The sequence below is a fragment of the Glycine max genome, chromosome 18 (assembly GCF_000004515.6).
Source record: "Glycine max cultivar Williams 82 chromosome 18, Glycine_max_v4.0, whole genome shotgun sequence".
NCBI lineage: Eukaryota > Viridiplantae > Streptophyta > Magnoliopsida > Fabales > Fabaceae > Glycine > Glycine max.
The window spans coordinates 36,789,392-36,811,466 of NC_038254.2; the positions used below are offsets into that span (position 1 = coordinate 36,789,392).

Genomic DNA, 22,075 nt, shown 5'->3' on the forward strand with positions numbered 1-22,075 from the left:
GACTTACCATCCCCCTGGTTATACAGAATTGTTTGGTATTCATCATCAGCATTTCTAGTGAATTTCAGCATGAAGAAGTCTCCATTGTTAGACATGCACAATGGTAAAATCATCGATTTTTCTTCATTAGGACGAATATTAAGATGTAAATAACTAAAATTTATTAATTGAATCCAAGACTTGTCATCTCCAAACTTCTTCATCTGCCACAAGCCAAGATGGGTGTTGCTATCTTGTCAAACGCATAGCGAGTCTCTAAAAACTCCAATATTTGTATCAAAAAAGCAAAAATCGTCGGGAAGAAACAGTGATCTGCAAGTCTCCTTCTCCAGGTCAACAGAAATAATTACGATTTCAGAATGAATGGTTTCTTTTCCCTTAATAACAACCCAATTAAGGGTTCCACTCAGATACACTCCACCAACTTTAGGTAAAGTCCAAAGAACAGGAAAACCTTTAAGGTTTCTCCAACTACTGTCACCCGCGCCATAAACTTTCATCTCAGTCTTTTCAGATACGTCAAGTGAAAGCATAGTCAATGCAATTGCTACAACCTTGTATTTGTCACTTGACGGATCATAGCCAAATCCAAACATTGTTCTACGACCAATGCCCGGGGAAAAAGACAGCGTTGGCAATTCTCTGGATATCACCCTTGTCTCCTTGTTCCATAAACAAACACGGTATCCTTCTGGTATTTCGCTAACCCCACAGTGCAACCCATTACATGAACCGACCAGATGGTAATCTGGCATATTTGCGAAATTGAACAAGAACGTTTCAATTTGTAGGGAATGGAATAATGAACTTACATCACACGATTCCATGTGGATTTCAGGGATGGATCCGAGGCAGACATTTTTCATCAGTTGAAGGTGTTCCAAATCGTCCTTCGCAGCAGATTTGTTAAGGTGCAATTTGATGAAATAGGGATCTAACATCAGGGAGTTCCATCCCTTGTACACACACTTGAATTGGATCAAAGGTTTCACGGGAAGACGAGACAAGATTTCCTTGATGAGTTCGTCACAGAGGAGTGGCGAACATGATTTCTTCTCTGATCACATGTTTTTGTGGTTTCTTCTCTGATCGCATGTTTCTGTGGTTTTCAATGAACAGTCCACATATATATGTCCCAATGTTGCTAGGGTTTAACATTTTTTTGTCCATTTGGAGTAATAAAAATAAGAAAAATTAGATATGTTTATTACAATTTTTGTCATCAGACTCTTCAACATATTTTAAAATTTTACGAGATATATTTAAGAAAAAGGAAAAAAAAAAGTTAGATATGTTTCTCAATATTTATAGGTCTGTGCTCTGCACAGTATTTAGTTTGGGAAAATAATTATATTTATTTTATATTATATCCATTTTAATAACTAAAGAATAATGTTTTTTTATAGTTACTAAAAACTATTATTTGAGTATATAATAATTTAAGAATATAATATATTTTATAATTACTACGTAAAAATAGTTTTGTAAATTTAATTAATAGAGTAGATGGAAAAAATTGCGTAACAGTGAGGAAATTTTGCAATTTTTTTACTAAATTACATAAAAGTTTTACAATAAGAAATTTTTCAGTAAAAAAACATATTATAAAGTTTTTAAAATATTATGACAATGAAGTAAAAAAACTATAAACAAATAATAAATAAAATGCTCCCCAAATTTAATTGGAATGAAAAAAATAGAAACAAGAATTTAAATTTGCTGATAAAACAATCTTCAATAAATCTTTAGTTAGGCGAGAAGAGACAGAATATTATTATGATTATAAACTAGAGAAAGGTTCGATAATTAAAATGAAATATATATATATATATATATATATATATATATATATATATATATATATATATCTTAGCAATTCAAATATCAATATACTTTCACGCAAAAAGTTCATACATGTGTACATGTTTTTAATGTTTAACAATTTAGATGTTAATATGTTTTCTCATAACAATACTGCTATACGGTATGAAATTCTAAAGTACGAAAAACAAGAAAGATGATGCGTAATTATTTTATATAAATTAAATTATTTAAAGAAAAATAAATTAAACTTCAATAGATAAATCTTTTGTAATAAAATCCTGCTTATCCTGGTAGCTATCTATATTACCCAAATCAAATAAACAAAAGCTAATAACAATTACTGCTGGTAAATGCTAAATTTTTCTTGTTTTGGTAGTGCCGCATATTGCCTCTTCAAAACTTTCAATTCTTTCGAATCTTTCTTTTGCAAATTTGAGGTCTGAGTCTAACTTTAATTTGCTTCTTAGTTGTTTAACATTTTGACAACATTTCACAAATGAAAGTTAGAACAATAATGATTTGATTCATTTTAGAATTTAAAGCTTTCTCTAGTTTATTATCATAAGACCCCACAAGAAAGCATCCATGGTGATCCCTACAAATTTCTCTAAACCCTGCCTAAGATGGTTTTTCCAAAAGTCGACTTAGAATCTATAGAATTTAAGATAATTTTTCTAATTACACTCTTAGAATTTAAAAAAAAATTATAAAAACATACAGTAATATTTTTTATCAAATAAAAACTCACCATAATTGACTATAGAATTTACAAATCATATTTGATAAAAATCGTCTCTCTTCCCAACATGATGATATTTTGTAACTCAATAAAATTAATTTTAAATTCATGATTGATTTGGTGAAAAAAATCTTAAAACTTAAAAGAAAGTCACATTTTCCCCCTAATTATACCATGCAATAATATTAAAAAATTCAAATGAAATTTTAAATTAAATTATATATGAAGATTATTTTAATTTCTGATGATACGCTAATCTTAATTATTTTACTTTGCCAGAACTTCTTAATATCAAATATAGATAATATTTCTATAAAAACAAAAAAATTAACATCGAATAAATATATATACATATAAGCTTAATTTATCAACTTACGTTGCATGTAAATATAAAAACAATTATCAAAATTTAAATATTACTTTAACTATATGCACAAAAAATTGGTGAACAAAAATCATTCAAAATTATTATATATGTACTTGTCATAATTGAGAAAGAATTGTAATAAATGCATAGAAAGAAAAAAGAGCTTTTAATTTCATTTAGACATAGTTTGCAAGAAGGCGGAAAATAAATGATGCAAACTTAAGGATATTCATCATTTAGTTACTGGCTTTTCATGTATAAAATCCAACCTTGGAATAGAATATCATACATTACACGCATAGGAATTTAATTAATACAGTACAAAATGTACATAACAACAAAAGAAATTGACATGCTAACAAGAAAACTATGAAAATATTGGTGGCAACAGTATATAAGTATGACATACTACATATAAGACCTTCTATTTTATAGTTAAGCCTTATCCCTAAACATAGATACTAACCATTTATTTAAGTTTTAAAAATTGCAAGTATTCACTATTAATTTTTTGGCAATCAACACAAACATTCCACCAATCACCAAATATAAAATACAGCACGTACAGTTACCTTCTAAATGAGCACCAAGACCCTCCAAAACAGTAAGATTAGCCCTTCAAATTAATACAATTTTAATTTTCTTATCTACCAGTAGAACCACACTTCTAAAGTATATATATACAATAAGTATATTCTTTAAAGAAATCTTGTGGAGGAAACTTCAACTTATCCTTCATGAAGGAATATATTCTTCAGTTTTTATTATTGAAAACCTGAATTTACTGTGTCTTATATAGTAATGGAAAGAAAACAAAAATGAAAAGAGAAAAAAAAATCACATAAGTGAGGTTAATTAGGAATTAAAAAACAATAAAATGGTTTTTAAATTAACAAATCATTATTTTTAATCATAAGGAATCAGCGTAAATATAACAATTACTTGTTAGACAAGAAATAAGGAACAAGTATTCATTGAAGGGTATTTTGAGGATAAAAAAATTGTTAGAGCAGCGGGACTAGTGGGAGTGTCAAGAGGCACATCCATAAAGCACTAGTGTATTTACAAAATGGAACAGAATATTTGATTTATTACTTGTTTTATTATCGTTGAATATCACACATAACAGATTTATACTTTTCTTTAATTTCCCACCATAAAACAAGATCAATAAATTCTAAAATAAGATATTCCAAAGTCCACACCTAAAAATAAAAAAATAAAAACTGAAATTAACCAATTTTGGTCACAAGTCATTAAACCAGGAGTCTGATAACCAGAGCCTGTATGAACTACAAATCATCAATCAGAGTATTTGAGAATAATTATAGTTCAATAGTGTGACAAATTCAAAAATTCAAGCAGACAAGTAACTTGGTCCAAGCATCATCCACATATCTGCAATGGCATTGACATATTTAATGGCCAAAAATAGAGCATTTTCCATGGTTTACCTCAACATGTGGCTGTCCAGCAAGAAGGTTTGCTACTGCAGTACCTACTACAGCATGACTAGCTTCATGCCGTGCAACTAGAGCCTTCTCACTTCCTTTCAACTTGGCAGTCTTCTCTTCTATTCCCTGAAGCAAGTAACTTGGTATATTTATCCATAATAGATAAACTAGACTCAAATTTACATAACTAAAATTTTCAATTTAACATTTGTGATCGACACTCCAAAGCTACACCTACCTTTAAGCAAGGCCTGGTCATAATTTTTAAGACATTTCCCCCAACATAAGGTGTTGGTAGTATTTTTCCATAATGTACACATACAAGCATGCAGTATTTTTATATACAGACTTCATCATGAACCATGAGGACTTAGCATGTAATGATAATGATATAAGTATGACCACTAAAATCAGGTTTTGAGTAATAACCTGTAAGCTGATCAAAGATCGAGCATAAGGGCAATCAATATCATCTGGAGTCACACAAAATGTAATGGAAAGATCAGGCCCCTTACATATTTTTTGCGTAGCTCTTCAAATTGTTTCTGCCGAGAAACATAAGATGAAAACATCAATGTGAGTATAAAACAGCACAAGCCATGATTTCACTCACAGCAACTGATGAGCAAAACATCAAAGGTCCAGTATGAACAAAATTGTGAAACTCTAGCATGCAAATGACACCAAAGTGGAATTTTTCCACGGGATAAGATATATCTGATGAAGAAAGGGGATAAAACAAGGTACTTGCATATCATGCTACCATCAATGTTTAATGCAAAAAGAGCCAACGGGGTTGCCATAAAGATCAAGCCATATTTCATGACTTGCTAATGCTACCAGGAAGCTATATATTAGAATCAGAGAGGAGGAGTTATATTCAGCTTAATATTTCTCCAAGCATCACGGGCATTTTGGTTTCCTCTGTAGCATTAATGCAACCCAAACAAGTGCTAGAATCAATAACCTGTCTGTCATAGAGAATTGATCTAGCTAGTTGGAAGAACAACATGGCATATCTGCCATAAAAAAATGCATACAGCTAGCTGGCATTTTAGTCTTCCAAATCCAATCCAATATGACAGCTTTGGTTTGTTGCTATACGAACACCAAAGCCGCCATATTTCTCTGGTTGGGTAACATGCCCCTCTTAGGATTTGATTTTGACACACTATCTTTTGTTAATGTGAGACTTGAATTTTTTTTAATACTATTCCAACAATGTGCATTCCATGGGCAAGGAGAAAACTGAGTTTGCAATGGCGAGTCCACCTTATCAATGATCTCCAAATAATCGTCTCTTCTCGGCCTTCCTTGGAACATTTTGAATCCCAAACATTTTCCCAAATTGTTTGTGAAACCAATTTGAGTAATATCTGAAATATCCTTTCTGATGTTCCCAGACAATCTCCGGGAAGCAAAAGCTCTAGAATTCTCAACACTAATTTTCAATCCACGGGTTAAGGGAATCAAGTCGGAATTTAGCATCCCTACAACTCCCTAGCCTCCAATATTCTACGTTAATAAAGTTGAATCCTCACCACCACATACCTTTGCCAAATCTCTCCACCAAAGGGAGGCTTTCTTCACAACATCTGAATTTCCGAATCCCCTTCAACCCCCATACTTTGATTCAACAACACTGCACCAAAGACTTCTGTCATGGTTTTTAATTGCGGTTGTGGTTTTACATTGCGAGCAATAGCAAAAAAATGCGATTGATGTGGCCCCAATTAGGGTTGTTGACCTCTATTTAAAACCATGACTCCCGTCATCCTTAATTATTTTCCTTATTTTCATTTTGCAAGCAATTTATGCCATGAGCAATGCAACATCCTTTACTCCTAGCCCTCCCTTCTCTTTCTCAAGACAATTTCTTTTTTTCCCAATTGATCCAAGAGATATGCTTTTCCCCCTCCACACCTTTCCGCAGAAACAAATTTCAAAAGTTGATAGGTTAAAAGCGCCCAGTAGCTTTCAACTAAGAGAAGTAACTCCAAGGACATGAATACGAGTGATTAACAACTATTTTGAAACTTACGTACAAATTGGATTAAAATTAAACAGCTGTGAAAAGAGAGAACAAATTTTTAAATTTGTCATTAATTAGCACATATATTTATAAATTTTTATAATTTTCATTTTTTATTGAAGAAAATATGAGATGCAATTTTACTAAAATAGAGACTAAAACAAGGAAGGAAAATTGATTTTACAAAAATGCCCGCACATGTACTTTATATATATAAAGATATTCACATGAAGCCAATATTTGTACTGATAAAAATGTTGAAAGATTTGATCATCTACTGGATATTAATTTCATTGTCAACAATGGCTTGAAGACTTTGTAAAATGTTAAAGCCAACTCTGCTCCAGTGAACCCAGTGAATCAAAGATAATGAAGTTCTCTAGCAACAAATGGTTCAACTGTTTACAATGAACTTTTTTATTCAAGTTACATTCTAGGACTCTGATCTGATCCTCAAAGATCAAAAGTTTTAAAAATGCTTGAAGCTTTCAAATAAACGAAGTGTCTCCAAGGATGTGAATACAAGTTATTAGAGCCTTCTTTTAGGAAATTACACGACATAAGAAATACCTCCATTATTATGAATTAACGGTACAAAAGAGTCTTCAAGTCAAGTGCACATGCAGTGCATACAATAATCAAAATCAAGCCAAGCATAAAACATGCAAAAAGTGCACAAGCATATACAATGAGAAACAAGAACATTAAAAAACCCAAAAATAGCCTGTACCGCGAACAGGTGTTCTCGCTCTCCCAACCTCAAAACAACTATTCAAGCAGGCAATTGATTGGTATTGGCGGACGAACTTGATTGGGCTAAGAATGGCTATGCGGAACATGTTGAGTGAAATTTGGTTGGACTTGCAAAGCCTGCTTTGCCTGAGCATAACACAACTGAATTGTTGTTTGCCTTACTTGAATCATATGGGCTGAACCATCCAAGGAGGTCCTGCTTGCACTGAATTCGGCTGTATTAATTGAACTGCCTTCAGCAGAAATAACAGACCCGAATTCAGTTGAATTAACTGAATTGAAATCGATTGAACTAGCTTAACTGAATTTAGCTAAACTGGTTGACCTGAATTCGGCTGAACTAGTGGAATCAATCTTGCCTGAATTGAATTTGACAGGCTAGGTTCTACCAAATCTGCCAAAAAGCCAATTGGTTGAAACTGTGGTAAAGATCATGCCTGAGTGTTTGCTGATACCTATGAGTTTCCTACCAAAATCATTTGGCCTTGGTTTAGTAGGTCTGTATACCCATGCAAGTACTGATTAACTACAAGAATTTTCTCCAAATTTCCCACGTCTAGCTATTCTCAAATTCTTTAACATGCTGAAATTCGTTGTGAACCATATGATTAATGATATATGCCAATTGTTTAGGCAGCTGAGACATGAGATCGTCTATCACGATGTTGATATGCTATTTTTCAAAGGAGGTCGTCATGGCAACATTTTGTCTATTAGTGGTTCATTTGCCATGACAAAAGAAATTGCCAAGTAAGCATGGTAATTCACTCGGTCTCCATATGAGAGTCACTTTTCTTTTGACCAGATTCTAGCGATGTTTGTGAATCCATTCAATCCAATGAAAATAAAAAAAAATCGATCCCCAAACAAAAAACAGAGAAAACATAAAACCAAATGGATAAAAATCTTGAAAAACTGAATTTTTTTATTGGATTGAATTTCCAATTTAATTTTTCAAACCTATCCAATCCCAATCAAACTTGTACAAATGAATATATTTTTATTTCTTATATATTTATAAAATTATCATATTACTTACTATTTGAGTTAAGATGCATAAATATAGTTATATAAATAAAATATTTATTATTTTAAATTAATTTTTATTATATATATTACATTAATATTTAATATTTTCTAATAAAAATAAAAGTACGATTAAAAAAGAAAATCAATTCAATCCAAATCGCATCAAATTAGATCCAATTATATCGGATTAAAGTTTTGAACAAAACTGGCTAGATGATAAAGTAAAAATCTAAAGCGAATAAATTAGATGATTTTTCCTTCAAAAATGATCAAATCAAATCCACGAACACCCCAAATAGATTCCATGTTTTTTCCGTCAAATTTCTGAACTTGTTCAGCTATTTGGTCTCACGGGGCATGCAAATTTTGTTGACACACGAATCTGTCAATTGGATCAACCAAAGGCTTCAGCACGGTTCCAAAATAATGTCAAGCAGATTGTCTTGAGAAGGGAAATTTTACACTGACTTAGCTAATTTTGGAAGCCATTTCCGCAGACAGCAACTGCAATTTGGTTGACAACAACTAAAATTTGCCTGACCGGTGAAAATTGTAACTGCTTCTATAACTGGATCGGATCAAGATTTAAAATACTGGAAATTACTATTTACATCATTTTAGCAAATGAGATTCATCAGAAAACTTCTTATATATAGGCTTGAGTAATCTTGAATCCATTTCATTCAGCATGCTTTTATGAAAGTTGCTAGTGTATAAATGTATTGTACTGGTGTCACATAAATTCCAATCTTTTCAATATATTTAGTAGCATTGCTCTAATAAAAAAGATAATATACTAATTAGTATATCATATGAGTAAAGTAAAATTTAATAGAAAATATTTGATATATTAGAAAATTAAATAACCCTTACAATACATCGATGTGTATAACCACCTGCAAAGTGTGTGGAGAATTTCAGCTTAATTGGTATTGAGACATTGTGTCAACTATCAGTTTTTGATACAACCTCTAAGAAACTCGAGGTTGCACTCGACAAGCATGATCACATTGCATCTAAGGGATTCAGCTATAACAGAAATCTCTTAAGAGTTTAGACTATGTGTATTATAGCCAGGTATCGTTTCCAAGGAACAGTTGCAACCTGATAAATTGACAACTGAATTGAACATATATATAAAGTCAATTATGTCTGAAACATATTAGCCATAGTGCTGATATAATTGTCACAGTTACAACAACACATCAGTATGTATTCTCAATGATGATATACTTATTTAAAGAACTAATGACATAAATACTACAGTTTAATGTACCATTCTTGTTCTGTCCTCGTACCTGCAAAAAAAAATTGATGTTAATTGAAGTTTGAGAACGTTGGTTAAGCAAAGTATAACAAAATGTAGCATACTGATGCAAGACAAAAACAACCATAACATTGAGAAAATTATTAAAATTGAAGTAGCATCATGAATCAATAAAATTGTAGAATTAAGAATCAATGAAATATGAAATTACCAAGGATTTGTAGGATGATCTAACTTCTATTTCACTTAATTCCAGTAATCAAGATTAAAAATTTGCAAAGCAATGAAAGAGGTGAATGACCGAGAATGAATCACAAAAAAGATTGGTTAGACCGAATGCCTATGCAAAATGGAAACCGACGTATATATCAAAAAGTATAAAACCTGTGATTATAGGTTGAAATCGTTCAAAGCTACAGTCATACAGTAAAAAAAGCACTAATATATATTCAGATCTAGTGTTGCAGAAATTGATGAAGCTCGCATTCGGAGAGAGGGAGGGAGAGAAAACATGACAACAAAAGACAGAGAGGGAGAGCATAGGTTGGAGAGATCAGACAAAGATAGCACAGATTAAGATTGAGATGCTGATGAATGAATCCTTGAATTCACATGCAGTGGTTTCATTACTTCTTTTCTTAGATTTAATTATAAATGAAATTAATATCTAATTTTATCTAGGAATGTAATATGATGCCCTAAAAGGCTTTGTGTGTGCATCCTTGGCTTCAAAAGTGGTTTGTGTGCACGTGTGAATGAGAAGGAACATTTCGGATTCAAATGTTAACAAATGACATTTTATTAGAATCCACAATATTTCTATACATGCTAATAAAATAAATTGGTTACCAGATGCTACATTTCTAGTAGTAATTCACAACCCAAGAGACGAATATATGTTAATACATGATATAGATTAGATCTCACATAATTAAGTGACAAAGAATTAAACATCTGACAAAGCGTTCGAGATTATCATTATATAATTGAAAAGACAGAAATTAGATGATGCCAATTAAATAGGGTAATCAAAAACTCACATCTGTAGAATTTCAATAAGGTATGACCAAACTTTTGGTAAAAATCTTGAGGTTGCGCCACAACAAAGTTCTGAAACTACCTGAGGGAACGACATAAACTTGAGACTTACCATCCCCCTGGTTATACAGAATTGTTTGGTATTCATCATCAGCATTTCTAGTGAATTTTAGCATGAAGAAGTCTCCATTGTTAGACATGCACAATGGTAAAATCATCGATTTTTCTTCATTAGGACGAATTTTAAGATGTAAATAACTAAAATTTATTAATTGAATCCAAGACTTGTCATCTCCAAACTTCTTCATCTGCCACAAGCCAAGATGGGTGTTGCTATCTTGCCAAACGCACAACGAGTCTCTAAAAACTCCAATATTTGTATCAAAACAGCAAAAATCGTCGGGAAGAAACAGTGATCTGCAAGTCTCCTTCTCCAGGTCAACAGAAATAATTACGATTTCAGAATGAATGGTTTCTTTTCCCTTAATAACAACCCAATTAAGGGTTCCAGTCAGATACACTCCACCAACTTTAGGTAAAGTCCAAAGAACAGGAAAACCTTTAAGGTTTCTCCAACTACTGTCACCCGCGCCATAAACTTTCATCTCAGTCTTTTCAGATACGTCAAGTGAAAGCATAGTCAATGCAATTGCGACAACCTTGTATTTGTCACTTGACGGATCATAGCCAAACCCAAACATTGTTCTACGACCAATGCCTGGGGAAAAAGACAGCGTTGGCGATTCTCTGGATATCACCCTTGTCGCCTTGTTCCAGAAACAAACATGGTATCCTTCTGGTATTTCGCTAACCCCACAGTGCAACCCATTACATGAACCGACCAGATGGTAACCTGGCATGTTTGCGAAATTGAACAAGAACGTTTCAATTTGTAGGGAATGGAATAACGAACTTACATCACACGATTCCATGTGGATTTCAGGGATGGATCCGAGGCAGACATTTTTCATCAGTTGAAGGTGTTCCAAATCGTCCTTCGCAGCAGATTTGCTAAGGTGCAATTTGATGAAATAGGGATCTGACATCAGGGAGTTCCATCCCTTGCACACACACTTGAATTGGATCAAAGGTTTCACGGGAAGACGAGACAAGATTTCCTCGATGAGTTCGTCACAGAGGAGTGGCGACCATGGTTTCTTCTCTGATCGCATGTTTCTGTGGTTTCTTCTCTGATCGCATGTTTCTGTGGTTTTCAGTGAAGAGTCCACATATATATGTCCCAATGTTGCTAGGGTTTAACCCTTCAATAAATGAATATATTTTATTTCAGAGATAAATTTATTTAATCTTTTAATAAAAGCTGTTATAAAATTGGAAATAAATCAGGCGAAAGATGCAGGAGATAAAAACAACGCAGATTTCTGGACAAATTTAGTGGAATAAATCCTGTGTTAAATACACATAACATTTTTTTGTCCATTTGGATTAAGAAAAATAAGATAAATTAGATATGTTTCTTACAATTTTTGTCATCAGACTCTTCATCATATTTTAAAATTTTACGAGATATATTTAAGAAAAAGAAAAAAGAAAAGTTAGATATGTTTCTCACTATTTATGGGCCTGTGCTCTGCACAGTATTTAGTTTGGGAAAATAATTATATTTATTTTATATCATATCCATTTTAATAACTAAAGAATAATGTTTTTTTATAATTACTAAAAACTATTATTTGAGTATATAATAATTTAAGAATATAATATATTTTATAATTACTACGTAAAAATAGTTTTGTAAATTGATTTAATAGAGTAGATGGAAAAAATTGTGTAACAGTGAGGAAATTTTGCAATTTTTTTACTAAATTACATAAAAGTTTTACAATAAGAAATTTTTCAGTAAAAAAAAATTACAAAGTTTTTAAACTATTATGACAATGAAGTAAAAAAACTATAAACAAATAATAAATAAAATGCTCTCCAAATTTAATTGGAATGAAAAAAATAGAAACAAGAATTTAAATTTGCTGATAAAAAAATGTTCAATAAATCTTTAGTTAGGCGAGAAGAGACAGAATATAGGGAAACTTTTTCATATTAAAATTATTATGATAATAAACTAGAGAAATGTTCGACAATTAAAATGAAATATATATATAGGGGCATGCAAATTTTGTTGACACATGAATCTGTCAATTGGATCAACTAAATGCTTCATCACGCTTTGAAAATAATGTCAAGAAAATTGTCTTGAGAAGGAATATTTTACACTGATTTAGCTAATTTTGGAAGCCATTTCAGCAGACAGCAACTGAAATTTGGCTGACAACAACTAAAATTTGCCTGACCGGTGAAAATTGTAACTGCTTCTATAACTGGATCGGATCAGGATTTAAAATACTGGAAATTACTATTTACATCATTTTAGAAAATGAGATTCATTAGAAAACTTCTTATATATAGGCTTGAGTCTTCTTGAATCCATTTCATTCAGCATGCTTTTATGAAAGTCGCTAGTGTATAATTGTATTCTACTGGTGTCACATAAATTCCAATCCTTTCAATATATTTAGTAGCATTGCTCTAATAAAAAAGTAATATACTAATTAATATATAATATGAGTAAAGTAAAATTTAATAGAAAATATTTGATATATTAGAAAATTAAATAACCCTAACAATAGATCTATGTGTATAACCACCTGCAAAGTGTGTGGAGAATTTCAGCTTAATTGGTATTGAGGCATTGTGTCAAGTATCAGTTTTTGATACAACCTCTAAGAAACTTGAGGTTGCACTCGACAAGCAAGATCACATTGCATCTAAGGGATTCAGCTATAACAAAAATCTCTTAAGAGTTTAGACTATGTGTATTATAGCCAGGTAGCGTTTCCAAGGAACAGTTGCAACATGATAAATTGACAACTGACTTGAACATATATATAAAGTCTATTATGCCTGAAACATATTAGCCATAGTGCCGATATAATTGTCACAGTTACAACAACACATCAGTATGTATTTGTCAATGATGATATACTAATTTAAAGAACTAATGACATAAATACTACAGTTTAATGTACCATTCTTGTTCTGTCCTCGTATCTGCAAAAAAAAAAAAAAAATTGATATTAATTGGAAGTCTGAGAAGTTGGTTAAGCAAAGTATAACACAATGTAGCATGCTGATGCAAGACAAAAACAACCATAACATTGAGAAAATTATTAAAATTGTAGTAGCATCATGAATCAATAAAATTGTAGAATTAAGAATCAATGAAATATGAAATGACCAAGGATATGTAGAATGATCTAACTTCTATTTCACTTAATTCCAGTAATCACGATTCAAAACTTACAAAGCAATGAAAGAGGTGAATGACCAAGGATGAATCACAAAAAATATTGGTTAGACCGAATGCCTATGCAAAATGGAAACCGACGTATATATCAAAAAGTATAAAAAAACCTGTGATTATAAGTTGAAATCGTTCAAAGCTACAGTCATACAGTAAAAAAAGCACAAATATTCAGATCTAGTGTTGCAGAAATTGATGAAGCTCGCATTCGGAGAGAGGGAGGGAGAGAAAAAATTTCAAAGAAAGACAGAGAGGGAGAGCATAGTTTGAAGAGATCAGACAAAGATAACACAGACTAAGATTGAGATGCTGATGAATGAATCCTTGAATTCACATGCAGTGGTTTCATTACATCTTTTCTTTGATTTTCTTATAAATGATATTAATATCTAATTTTATCAAGGAATGCAACATGATGCCCAACACAGATATATCAGCTTACTAATTTGATAATGGTAGTGATAACAAAAGACAAGCAGGCAACAATAACAATTTGTAGCATAAATGTTAACAAATGACATTTTATTAGAATCCACAATATTTCTATACATGCTAATAAAATAAATTGGTTACCAGATTCTACATTTCTAGTAGTAATTCACAACCCAAGAGAAGAATATATGTTAATACATGATATAGATTAGATCTCACATAATTAAGTGACAAAGAATTAAACATCTGACAAAGCGTTCGAGATTACCATTATATAATTGAAAAGACAGAAATTAGATGATATCAATTAAATAGGGTAATCAAGAACTCACATATGTAGAATTTCAATAAGGTATGACCAAACTTTTGGTAAAAATCTTGAGGTTGCGCCACAACAAAGTTCTGAAACTACCTGAGGGAACGACAAAAACTTGAGACTTACCATCCCTCTGGTTATACAGAATTGTTTGGTATTCATCATCAGCATTTCTAGTGAATTTCAGCATGAAGAAGTCTCCATTGTTAGACATGCACAATGGTAAAATCATGGATTTTTCTTCATAAGGATGAATATTAAGATGTAAATAACTAAAATTTATTAATTGAATCCAAGACTTGTCATCTCGAAACTTCCTCATCTGCCACAAGCCAAGATGGGTGTTGCTATCTTGCCAAACGCACAGCGAGTCTCTAAAAACTCCAATATTTGTATCAAAAAAGCAAAAATCGTCGGGATGAAATAGTGATCTGCAAGTCTCCTTCTCCAGGTGAACAGAAATAATTACGATTTCAGAATGAATGATTCCTTCTCCTTCAGTTTTTCCTCCAACTGCTCTGATAGAGTTCCCAAACGTTAGAGAGACGGAGAAGAAATTGAAGTCTCCACTTGTATTGTCTTCATGTGATTCCATTTTCTCCCTCCACGAATATTATTTCGCAAATCAAAACAGTGAAAGTGTGCACAATTGAATTGTGAACAACATATCCAAATTGAATGAAAATCCAATGGTTAACGAAACCGGGATTGTAGTTTTACTGAGACCGTTCTGGGTTTCTGCGGGAAAAGAGAAAGGTACGGTGCGAAGGGTATTTCTCTTAGCTTCGACATGCTTTTGCAATTCCCAACGGTGAGAATGTTCAGAATTTGGTTTCGAACGTGGTTATCAAATTTCACGACGATCCAACTGTGAATAAGTCCCAGATTGTCGTTTTTCTGAGACAAGTTTGGTGGGCTGCGGGAAAAGAAAGGGTTTTGAGAGGAGAATGAGAAAAACGAAAAAATGAGGAAAAGAAAAGGCACCGTCAGTGTGAAAAACTAACCTAACACTATTTATAGCTAAAAATAAAAAAATAAAAATTGAAATTAACCAATTTTGGTCACAAGTCATTAAACCAGGAGTCTGATAACCAGAGCCTGTATGAACAACAAATCATCAATCAGAGTATTTGAGAATAATTATAGTTCAATAGTGTGACAGATCCAAAAATTCAAGCAGACAAGTAACTTGGTCCAAGCATCATCCACATATCTGCAATGGCATTGACATATTTAATGGCCAAAAATAGAGCATTTTCCATGGTTTACCTCAACATGTGGCTGTCCAGCAAGAAGGTTTGCTACTGCAGTACCTACTACAGCATTGCTAGCTTCATGCCGTGCAACTAGAGCCTTCTCACTTCCTTTCAAGTTGGCAGTCTTCTCTTCTATTCCCTGAAGCAAGTAACTTGGTACATTTATCCTGAATAGATAAACTAGACTCAAATTTACATAACTAAAATTTTCAATTTAACATTTGTGATCGACACTCCAAAGCTACACCTACCTTTAAGCAAGGCCTGGTCATAATTTTCAAGACATTTCCCCCAACATAAGGTGTTGGCAGTATTTTTCCATAATGTACACATACATGCATGTAGTATTTTTATATACAGACTTCATCATGAACCATGAGGACTTAGCATGTAATGATAATGATATGAGTATGACCACTGTCGCAACCTACCCTTCGGCTGGAGGGCGACGCGAGACTCGCGGGATGCGTGTTCCACGAAAGCATCTGGAGTCACACAAAATGTAATGGAAATTTGCCCGACCGGTGAAAATTGTAACTGATCTACCTTCTAGTAACTGCTTCTATAACTGGATCATGATTTAAAATACTAGAAAATATTATTTACATCATTTTAGCAAATGAGATTTATTAGAAAACTTCTTATATATAGGCTTGAATCCAATTCGTTCAGCATGCTTTTATGAAAGTTGCTAGTGTATAATTGCGTTGAACATGTGTCACATAAATTCCAATCTTTTCAATATATTTAGTAACACTGCTCTAATAAAAAATATAGTATACTAATTAGTCTATAATATGAGTTAAGAAAAATTTAATATATTAGAAAATTAAATAAACTTAAGAGTTAAGAATCCATCTATGTGTATAACCACCTGCAAAGTCGGTGGATAATTTCAGCTTAATTGGTATTGAGGCATTGTGTCAAGTATCAGTTTTTGATACAACCTCTAAGAAACTCGAGGTTGCACTCGACCAGCAAGATCACATTGCATCTAAGGGATTCAACTATAACAGTTAAGAGTTTAGACTATGTGTATTATAGCCAGGTATCGTTTCCAAGGAACAGTTGCAACCTGATAAATTGATAACTGAATTGAACATATATATAAAGTCAATTATGTCTGAAATATATTAGCCATAGTGCTAATAATTGTCACAGTTACAACAACGCATCAGTATCTGTTTCTCAATGATGATATTCCAATTTAAAGAACTAGCGACATAAATACTACAGTATAATGTACCATTCTTTCTGTCTCCGTACCTGCAAAAAAAAACTTTGTTAGTTGAAAGTCTTAGAAAGTTGGTTAAGCAAAGTTTAACAGATGTAGCATGCCGATGCAAGAAATATATATCAGAAAGTATAAAACCTGTGACCAATGATCTGTAGAATGAAATTGTAGAAGTAAGAATCAATGAAATATGAAATGACCAAGGATCTGTAGAATGATCTAACTTCTATTTCACTAAAATCCTGTAATTACGATTCAAAACTTACAAAGCAATGAAAGAGGTGAATGACCGAGAATAAATCACAAAAAAGATTGCTTTGATCGAATGCAAATGTAAAATGGAAACCGACATATATATCAAAAAGTATAAAACCTGTGATTATAGGTTGAAATCGTTCAAAGCTAAAGTCATACAGTAAAAATAGCACAAATATTCAGATCTAGTGTCGTAGAGATTGATGAAGCTCGCATTTGGAGAAAGAGAGGGAGAGAAAACATGTCAAAGAAAGACAGAGAGAGAGAGCATAGGTCGGAGAGATCAGACAAAGATAGCACAGATTAAGATTGAGATGCTGATGAATGAATCCTTGAATTCACATGCAGTGGTTTCATTACTTCTTTTCTTAAATTTTCTTATAAATGAAATTAATATCTAATTTTATCACAGAAGGTAATATGATGCCCAACACAGATATATCAGCTTACTAATTTGATAATGGTAGTGATAACAAAAGAGAAGCAGGCAACAGTAACAATTTGTATAAATGTTAACAAATGACATTTTATTAGAATCCACAATATTTCTTTACATGCTAATAAATTGGTTACCAGATGCTACATTTCTAGTAGTAATTCACAACCCAAGAGAAGAATATATGTTAATACATGATATAGATTAGATCTCACATAATTAAGTGAAAGAATTAAACATCTGACAAAGCGTTCGAGATTATCATTATATAATTGAAAAGACAGAAATTAGATGATGCCAATTAAATAGGGTAATCAAGAACTTACATCGGTAGAATTTCAATAAGGTATGACCAAACTTTTGGTAAAAATCTTGAGGTTGCACCACAACAACGTTCTGAAACTATCTGAGGGAACGACAGAAACTTGAGACTTACCATCCCCCTGGTTATACAGAATTGTTAGGTATTCATCATCAGCATTTCTAGTGAATTTCAGCATGAAGAAGTGTCCGTTATTAGACATGCACAATGGTAAAATCATGGATTTTTCTTCATAAGGACGAATCTTAAGATGTAAATAACTAAAATTTATTAATTGAATCCAAGACTTGTCATCTCCAAACTCCCTAATCTGCCACAAGCCAAGATGGGTGTTGCTATCTTGCCAAACGCACAGCGAGTCTCTAAGAACTCCAATATTTGTTTCAAAAAAGCAAAAATCGTCGGGAAGAAACAGTGATCTGCAAGTCTCCTTCTCCAGGTCAACAAAAATAATTATGATTTTAGAATGAATGGTTTCTTTTCCCATAATAACAACCCAATTAAGGGTTCCACTCAGATACATTCCACCAACTTTAGTTAAAGTCCAAAGAACAGGAAAACCTTTAAGGTTTCTCCAACTACAGTCACCTGCGCCATAAACTTTCATCTCAGTCTTTTCAGATACGTCAAGTGAGAGCATAGTCAACGCAATTGCTACAACCTTGTATTTGTCACTTGACGGATCATAGCCAAACCCAAACATTGTTCTACGGCCGATGCCCGGGGAAAAAGACGGCGTTGGCGATTCTCTGGATATCACCCTTGTCGCCTTGTTCCAGAAACAAACACAGTATCCTTCTGGTATTTCGCTAACCCCACAGTGCAACCCATTACATGAACCGACCAGATGGTAACCTGGCATGTTTGCGAAATTGAACAAGAACGTTTCAATCTGTAGGGAATGGAATATCGAACTTACATCACACGATTCCATGTGGATTTCAGGGATGTATCCGAGGCAGACATTTTTTATCAATTGAAGGTGTTCCAAATTGTCCTTCGCAGCAGATTTGCTAAGGTGCAATTTGATGAAATAGGGTTCTGAAATGAAGGAGTTCCATTACTTGCACACACACTTGAATTGGATCAAAGGTTTCACGAGAAGACGAGACAAGATTTCCTCGATGATTTCGTTACAGAGGAGTGACGACCATGGTTTCTTCTCTGGTCGCAAGTTTCTGTGACTTTCAGCGAAGCGCCGAAACACTCTGAATCCAAATTCTGTACCTATCAAGACATGCACCTTCGTGAACAGTGCATATATATATGTCCCAATGTTTCTAGGGTTTAACCCTTCGATAAATGAATATATTTTATTTCAGAGATAAATTTATTTAATCTTTTAGTAATTGCTCTAATAAAATTTGAAATAAATTAGGCGAAAGATGCAGGAGCTAAAAACAATTTCTTAACAAATTTAGTGCAATAAAACCTGATTTAGATACACATAACATTTTTTGTCCATTTGGGTTAAGAAAGAGAAGAAAGATTAGATATGTTTCTCACAGTTTTTATCATCAGATTCTTCAACATATTTTAAAATTTTATGACATATATTTAAGAAAAAGAAAAAAGAAAAATTAGATATGTTTCTCCGAATCATAGTCCATTTTAATAACTACAAATAATTTTTTATAATTACTAAAAACTATTATTGGAGTATATAATAATTTAAGAATATACTATATTACATAAAAGTAAAATATTTAACAATGATCAATGAATGAATAATTAAGTAAAAGTTTTACAATAATTATTTTAAAATTATTTTAACTCGTCGGGTTCCCAAATGGAACTATGCAATACACACATTTACTCAATTGTTTTCAAAATTATTTTAACTCGTCGGGTTTCCACAGTGGACCCCATCACAATACTCGTCGCCCTTAAAGGGTCTTACAATTGTGTGATTGCACAGTTCATAGTTTACAACTCAATACATACATCTCATCTCAATACACATGTATTTCATCATCCGTCACATGTTCCATTTATCACATACGCACAGTTTGAATCATCATTTCATAACCTAAACATAACAATTTATACAAAAGATTTTATCACAACATGGGGTGTAAAACCTCTGAAATAGTTTCTCACAATTGTATCAAAATCAATTAATCAAAATCACGTGTTCAACACAAAGACATCAAGAGCACTCAAGTTTATCAATCAATTCTCATCAGGACATCAATTGGTACATAGAACACAATAATATTGTATTTATAATCATAAAGGAAAAGTTATAATTCAATAAACATCCCAAAATAAACCCAAATTTAGTTCTCTAAGGATCCCTACACATGTTCATTCTAACCTCCAATTGAGAAAAACTTATCCCTTACCTCTAAGCGAACTCACGTGTCTTCTGACAGCGACAGCGGCGTCTTTAGCGGTTTCCTAAGATTCCTTCAGTTTTTCCTCCGACTGCTCTGATAGAGTTCCCAAACATTAGAGAGACGGAGAAGAGATTGAAGTCTCCACTTATACTGTCTTCATGTGATTCCTTTTTCTCGCTCCACGAATATTATCTCGCAAATCCTAACGGTGAAAGTGTGCACAATTGAATTTCGAACAAAGAATCCAAATTTCACGAAACTCCAACGGTTAACGAAACCGGGATCATAGTTTTACTGAGACCGTTTTGGGTTTCTGCGGGAAAAGAGAAAGCTACGGTGCGAAGGGTATTTCTCTTAGCTCCGACATGTTTTTGCAATTCCCAACGGTGAGAATGCTCAGAATTTGGTTTCGAACGTGGTACTCAAATTTCACGATGATCCAACGGTGAATGCGTTCGAGATGTTGGACTAAATCACCACCCAAAGAGGCCACAAGTAAGGTAGGCTAAGGGGTATCCGCAATTAGGAGGGCTTTTCCAACAAAAATGAAATGCAGCAAAATTAGTACTGTTTACAAACATAAATGTTAGAGAAATATTTTGTTAAAAATAATTTTCTATATTTTCTTATCTTTATATTTTAATATAATAGACACTTAATAAAAATATTAATTAATGCAAGACCAGTTAAAATATTTATGAGTAATTATTAAATAAGAATATTTCTATCAGTTAATTGAAAATACTTTCTTAATTTTGTAAAGTAATTAATATTTGCAATAATTATATATGGTCAGAAGTCGAAACAATTAGTATTTAATTAAATATTAACCATGCTGTTTTGATTCCGTTTCAATAGAGTTTTTTGCGAGTACCCAAAAAAAGCTCCTTAGTTGTGTACTGTAGCTTTGGCGGGAAATTTTTAACCACATAATGACATGTGGCAGGGGGAGAGAGAGAGAGAGGAGGGGAAAACTTCTAATATGTAGTAATAGATAGATAATAGATATCATTGCTAACATCTTTTTCTGCCCTGGCCCGACCTCTCTGACCAATGACCAATCACAGGTTTCTGTTCTTGCATTAGAGCTCACTCTGTTAGCATTTCAGAGCTCACAAATGTCTGCTTTTTTTTCTTCTTTTTGGGGTTCTTTTCTTCCTTAATATTCAACAGTTCACATTTTCGTAATTTTTGTCTAATGCGTTTTCTGTTTTTTTACCCTGATAATTTGACCATCATCTTTTATATTTTGACTTCATTCTACATTCTTATTGCTCCTTGATTGATGGTGATTCTGAGTGTAATTAAACTGTGACTTATTTATCATGAATTTATTTAATTTTGGGTATATTATTTTTGAGTATTTGTATTTTGTATGTGCAGTATAAATTATTTAGTTTGTATTATAATATGACCAGTCCCTTTGTTGTACCACTATCCGAGATTAATAACTATGATGCTGGGTATTTATGTAAATAACCATGGTATTTTTTAGATGTAAATATTTCTTTTGATATTGCAATGGTAAAACTAAAGTAATGTTGATACTGAATTAGAGCTGTATCATAGGGGTATAAATCTGATACAAGGCTGCAATCCAAGAAAATAAAAAAATAAAAAACAGAACTAGAGAGCCCCTTTCTGAGGAAGAACCAGCTTGTTC

At 32.6% G+C, this 22,075-nt stretch overlaps 2 protein-coding genes across 2 annotated transcripts; both read right to left on the reverse strand.

Annotated features, from left to right (window-relative positions):
- Positions 1 to 236: 236 nt before the first annotated feature.
- On the reverse strand, positions 237 to 755 carry LOC102665920 (F-box/kelch-repeat protein At3g23880). Its single transcript, XM_006603363.1, has one exon. It carries the CDS (start codon positions 753 to 755, stop codon positions 237 to 239), a length of 519 nt encoding a protein of 172 aa, XP_006603426.1.
- A 3,431-nt stretch (positions 756 to 4,186) lies between these two features.
- Positions 4,187 to 11,675, reverse strand: LOC106798010 (F-box/kelch-repeat protein At3g23880). Its single transcript, XM_041011802.1, has 4 exons — positions 10,616 to 11,675; positions 4,814 to 4,857; positions 4,385 to 4,510; positions 4,187 to 4,222 (listed from the first exon to the last, which is right to left on the reverse strand). The coding sequence occupies exons 1-4, from the start codon at positions 11,673 to 11,675 to the stop codon at positions 4,187 to 4,189; spliced, it is 1,266 nt and encodes a 421-aa protein (XP_040867736.1).
- Positions 11,676 to 22,075: the final 10,400 nt, after the last annotated feature.